The sequence below is a fragment of the Triticum urartu genome, chromosome 6A (assembly GCF_056163025.1).
Source record: "Triticum urartu cultivar PI428250 chromosome 6A, HENAU_Tu73, whole genome shotgun sequence".
NCBI lineage: Eukaryota > Viridiplantae > Streptophyta > Magnoliopsida > Poales > Poaceae > Triticum > Triticum urartu.
The window spans coordinates 123,234,125-123,239,555 of NC_141878.1; the positions used below are offsets into that span (position 1 = coordinate 123,234,125).

The 5,431-nt window shown below is 42.3% G+C and overlaps 1 protein-coding gene across 1 annotated transcript; it reads left to right on the plus strand.

Moving 5' to 3' along the window:
* Nucleotides 1-680: 680 nt before the first annotated feature.
* Nucleotides 681-5,221, plus strand: LOC125517333 (uncharacterized). Its single transcript, XM_087526946.1, has 6 exons — nt 681-844; nt 1,449-3,091; nt 3,195-3,496; nt 3,591-4,278; nt 4,359-4,437; nt 4,538-5,221. Exons 2-6 carry the CDS (start codon nt 3,074-3,076, stop codon nt 5,017-5,019), a joined length of 1,569 nt encoding a protein of 522 aa, XP_087383072.1. The 5' UTR covers nt 681-844; nt 1,449-3,073; the 3' UTR covers nt 5,020-5,221.
* The last annotated feature ends 210 nt before the right edge of the window (nt 5,222-5,431 follow it).

Below are 5,431 nucleotides of genomic sequence, written 5' to 3' on the forward strand. Positions count from 1 at the left end.
AAATAGTACTGCCACCGTAACTAACTATGGCAGGCCGGGTCGGAAAGCAGCCGTGAAAAGTAGACCATACCGAATGGGCAAAGCCATGAAAAGCGGAGGAAAATCATCTGCGCCCGATCTTCTAGGGCTGGCTGCTTATTTGAAAAGAAAATTGGTGGGAGAGAGCGAGGGGTGTGGGAGAATAGTGGTCGTCCTCGCACACGACGGAGCGGAGCGGAGCCCGTGACCGTGATTCCGGACAGTATGGTACGGGGCCCATGTGGAAATTGCACAGAGTCTACAGCCGCCGTCTAACCCGTACGAAGAGTGCATGTTTGTTTAAGCATTTGTTTAGGCGGTGCACTGCTGCAGTGCAGTGGGTAGCACTAGCATGCAAATTGAGGTTATATCACCGGTAGTCACTAAACTTGCATTGGATGTGCAGTTTAGTGCTACAACTTGCAAAATACGTCTTTTTATCAGCTAACTTGCGTTTTGATGCAGATACGGTCACTCCAGGCGTATTGGGCGCTCGCGTGGCATGCCACGTCTGCATGGGGCCACTGCCAGTGACCGAAGCGTTCTAGAGCCACCCACGCGTGGTTTTCTTGCACCCCCTCCCCCCCTCAACTTGTTATTATTTTCGCAAAAAAGTCCCTACAACGGCGGGAACAGGCAGCCTGTGCATATTTGCTTTCGGCACCCCAAATTCGCTGGCCGTTCAGTTTGACTCCCCACTGCTTCATCTCCCGATCGAACAGAGGCGCAGGTGGAGGCATAGGAGGCGGCGCGTCACGGCGGCCGTCGGAGGAGGAGATGACGGAACCGCGGCGCCGACGTCCGGGCGAAGCAGCGCCCTCGTATGGTACGTCTGCCCCCTCGTTGCTCTCGTCTGGTTTCTTTCCTGTACTTCCCGCCGTCTTTTCTGTGCCGCCGTCTTCGTTCTGCCCTGTTTGGTCTGCCTCTTCCCCCTTAGGGTTCTTAACAGATGTTGGATCGCCCTAGGGTTCAACTCCCCTGTACGCATTAGATTAGGAAGTCAAGCTCCCCTATTCGCAAATTGACCTAGGGTTTAGGAAGGGGTTATGAAAGGCGGCAGCTTTATGTGTGTAAAATTCCGATAAAGTCGTTGTTTTCGGTACGGTTTGTGATATGATCCTGATTGTTTGCATTATGTAGTTGAATATGTGTGATGTTTCTGAGATGGATTTTATGTTGCTTGTACTCTGAATATGTGAAAAAAATGCAGTAAACTGAAATTTTTTACACTGAAGGCGTGTAATCTGAATTTGACACTGAAATTGCTATGTGCAAATATGTGCTGAATTTTTAGGGAGAATGAGTAGCTCTATGTCTAATGTGTTAACCTTCTGTACTTTTATTGTACTGATTTAGTTTTTAATAGTATATTTTGTTCATTACATTTGATGTACACTGCTTACTGAATTTGTATTATTTTAACAATGCAGGTGATTTTGATGGGTTGTTTACTGTTAAGATACACCACAATGGGTTTTTCTGTGGGAGTGAGAGCAACAAGACTTACAAGGATTATGAGGTTGACTGGTTTGACATGTGTGAGAGTGACACATGGTCAATGCTATGGATCAAGGACTTTTTTTCACAATTAGGATATGACATGGCAGCCTCCAAAATAGATGTGTATTGGTGCCAACCAGGGAAGACAATTGCTAATGGCCTTAAGCTTCTGACTTGTGATGCAGATATGGTGCTGATGATTACTGCAACAGTAGAGCACAAGAACCTAGTGCTTGTAGTAGATCATGGTGAAACCCCGCAGTCAACAGATGATGATATTTCAATTACTGGAGTGACAGAACTGTCGAAGGTCATTACTCCCATAAAACCCAATGGAAAAGAAAATGTTAGCTGGTCAGAGAAAGGAAATAGTCCAAGAAAGGAGGTACCAAGGAAATCAAAGAGGAGGATGTCATATGGTGAAGGATCAAGTTCAGGGTTTGAAGTTGAAGTGGAGGAGGAATGTGAGGGTGATAGTGAGAGCAATGAAGAAGAAGGTGATGTTGAAGAAGAGTTAACAGATAAGGATTTTTATGAGAGTGACTATGATGTTAAAGATGGTGATGATGACTTGTTTGAGGAAAATGTTGACAAAGATGTAGATGATCACAGAGAAAAGAATGAATTTGCTCACTATGAAGCAGAACTTCCAGAAGATGCATTGGAGGACAGTCATTTGAATATGTCAACAGCAGAGAAAGAGAAGCTGAAGCATAAATTCAGTGTTTTCAACCCTAGCACAGACCTAAATGCACCAGTGTTTAAGCTTGGGATGGTATTTGCAAACATGATAGAGCTCAGACATGCTCTCGATGCATATAGTGTCAGAAATAGAGTGAAGGTGAGGAAGCTCAGAAATACTAACAAGTCATTAGAGGCTATATGCAAGGATGACTGTATTTGGTATTTGAAGGCAGGCAAAGACAACAGATCTAGCAGTATTCAGATCAAGAAGTATACTGACAAGCACACGTGCACAAAAGCTTGGGACCTGAAAGTTTTTACAGCTCCATTTCTTACTAAACAGTTTAAAGAAGAGTTCAAAGACAATGAGAAAATGCCCTTAAGGAAATTTTCAGAGAAGGTGGAACAAGAATTTAACTTAGTGGCTCACAGGAGTAAGTTGGGAAGGGCAAGAAGAGCAGCTGTGAAACAAATCAGGGGAGAAGATGATGATCAGTACAACACTTTGTGGGACTATGGGCAGGAGCTAAGAAGGAGCAATCCAGGGAGTGAATTCTTCTTATGCACAAAGGAGGTTTTTGATGAGAAAACAAAGATGACAAAGGACCACTTCTCAACATTATACTAGTCTTATGATGCTTGTAAGAGAGGGTTTTTGAAGGGCTGCAGACCAATAATTTTCCTTGATGGATGCCACATCAAAACAAGATATAAGGGAAATATACTCACAGCAGTTGGGATTGATGCAAATGATTGTATCTTCCCTATAGCATTTGGCATATGTGAAGTGGAGTCAACACACAGTTGGGAGTGGTTTCTATCCTCTTTGAAGGACGACCTTAATATAACAAACACTTCACCCTTCACCATTATGAGTGACAAGCAGAAGGTGAGATATAGTTTCTTTGTTCTTTTTCTTTGCATAATGTTCTATTCCAAACAAGGTTCTTTTTTAGGGCTGCAGACCAATAATGTTTTCTGTTGTTTTGTAGGGTTTGATAAATGCAGTGCAGAAAGTTTTCCCTCATGCAGAACATAGGAACCGTGTTAGGCACATTTACCAAAATTTCTACAAAGTGCATAAGGGTGAACAACTCAAGAATAACCTCTGGGCCATAGCAAGATCCACTAATGAAGCTGCCTACAACAGAAACATGGATCAGATGAAAGATCACAGCTTTGCAGCATTCTGTTGGGTTGAGAAGTTGTCCCGAAGAACTTGGATCAAAGCTTTCTTTGATCCTTTTTGCAAGTGTGATATATTGCTAAATAACATGTCTGAAGTGTTCAACAGGTTAGTTTAATTGATTGCAAGTATGATATATTGCTTCATTTCTGTTACATATGCTTCCATTGATTGTGTCAACACATTTTATGCAAATCTGCAGCTATATTTTGGATGGTAGAGAATTGCCAATTAAATCAATGTTGGATTACATATTCTGGAAGATAACAAACAGAATTGTTGGTAAGCAAAGGGAGGCAGCAAAGTGGACAGGCAGGCTTTGCCCGAAGATACAGAAGAAACTGGACAAGTATGTGGAGTGGGCAAAAAACTGCAGGGTGAGGGAGTATGGAAGAGGTGTATTTCAAGTTATCTCATTGAATAACACATACATTGTTGAACTGAACATGCACAGCTGTAACTGCAAAAGGTGGGAACTATCTGGCATACCTTGCCATCATGCAATTGCTTGTTTTAGGCATGAGAGAATTGAGCCAGAGAGCATGGTGCATTCATGCTACACTGTTGCGGAGTACAAGAAGTGTTATGGCTTCAACATGATGCCAATGAGGGATCCAAAGCAATGGGAAAAGATGCATGGCATTCCAGTTCATCCACCAATATACACCAAAGTAATGGGCAGGCCAAAGAAAAATAGAAAAAAAGATCCAGAGGAGAAGAAAGATCAGAAAGGAGTGAAGAAGTTGACTAAGCATGGTGTCACTATGCATTGCTCTGTTTGTGGGGCTGCTGATCATAACAAGAAAGGTCCCCACAAACATGTCAATCAACCACCTACTGAGGAAGCACCTGAGGAACCAGAAGAAGATGATGATCCTAGCATAATTGCTGTAAGTTTCTTACAACTTTGGTTAACTTCCACCTTTTCTCCTGCATGCACTACATTGATAAATTGCTTGTACTTCTGTAGAACATTATGCCACACAGAGTGTACCCACAGCTTGATCCAACACAAACTCCAGACTCCATGGTTTACAAGATGCAGCAAAGTGTACAGTATTTACAACTCCCCCTTTTGTCTTATTTTGGTAAATTGCTTACTTTATTTACTTTCTGACTTTATATGTTTACTGTATTTATTCCTTGGAGAGGAAAAATTCACATACCCAACTCCTATGGAATTTGGTCCCTTGCCTGAGTCTAGCTTCATTGCGAATGCTAGAGAGACAATCCCTGTAGGCAGGGTGACAACTGCAATGACAAGGGGCGGCGTGAGGAGTGCAACTACTACAACAAGCAATATAACAAGAGGAGGCTCTGCCCAAAGGGGAGGCAATAATGCAAGAAGAGGGAGAGGGGCAAGAGGAAGCAATGGTGGAAGAAGAGGAGGCAATGTTTCAACAGCTGCAACAGGAAGCACTGTTGCAACTGGAAGCAATCCTCCCAGAGGAGCAAGGGTTGCTGCTCCAGGATCTTACAACTTGCTGTTTGGAACGGATGGAGCTGTGAACCAAGAACCACCTCTTTTTATGCAGGATGAAGAGGAGGTAATTGTGAGCCAAAATGCACCACAAGTTGCTCTGTTTCGTGAAGGCTGGCCTGATGACATGCATGACTTCTTGTCTTTGTAGTTTTCATGACCATGTGATGAAGTTCATGAATGAACTTTCGGTAGGCATAGTTCATCAATGAACTACTCCTTGATGGGGTTAAGCACTGCTCCTTTTGATCCTATATTTATGTTATGAAGACAAATGAACTTGTAGTTTCGAGCAATATCTATTCGAGGACCTCTATCTATTCCTGTTAATTATGGATGATATTTTGTTTGGAGTTATATCTACATCTTTTCATGGTTGCTGTGTGTACAATCTTCATGAGAGTTTCAGATTTTTGTCATAATTTCATGGTTCAATTCTGTCCAAAACTGTGCAAAAATTCAGTACTGAACTTTGCAAAATTTATGTAAAGAAATGTGCAATATTTCAGTAGAAAACTGTGCAAAAATTCAGTACTGAACTTTGCAAATTTTGTGTACAAAAC

Excerpts from the sequence above, each read along its gene's own strand:
- LOC125517333 (XM_087526946.1), top strand. Across the intron at positions 3,497-3,590 it reads ATGTCTGAAGTGTTCAACAG|CTATATTTTGGATGGTAGAG; the intron begins GTTAGTTTAATT and ends GCAAATCTGCAG. Across the intron at positions 4,438-4,537 it reads GGTTTACAAGATGCAGCAAA|AGGAAAAATTCACATACCCA; the intron begins GTGTACAGTATT and ends TATTCCTTGGAG.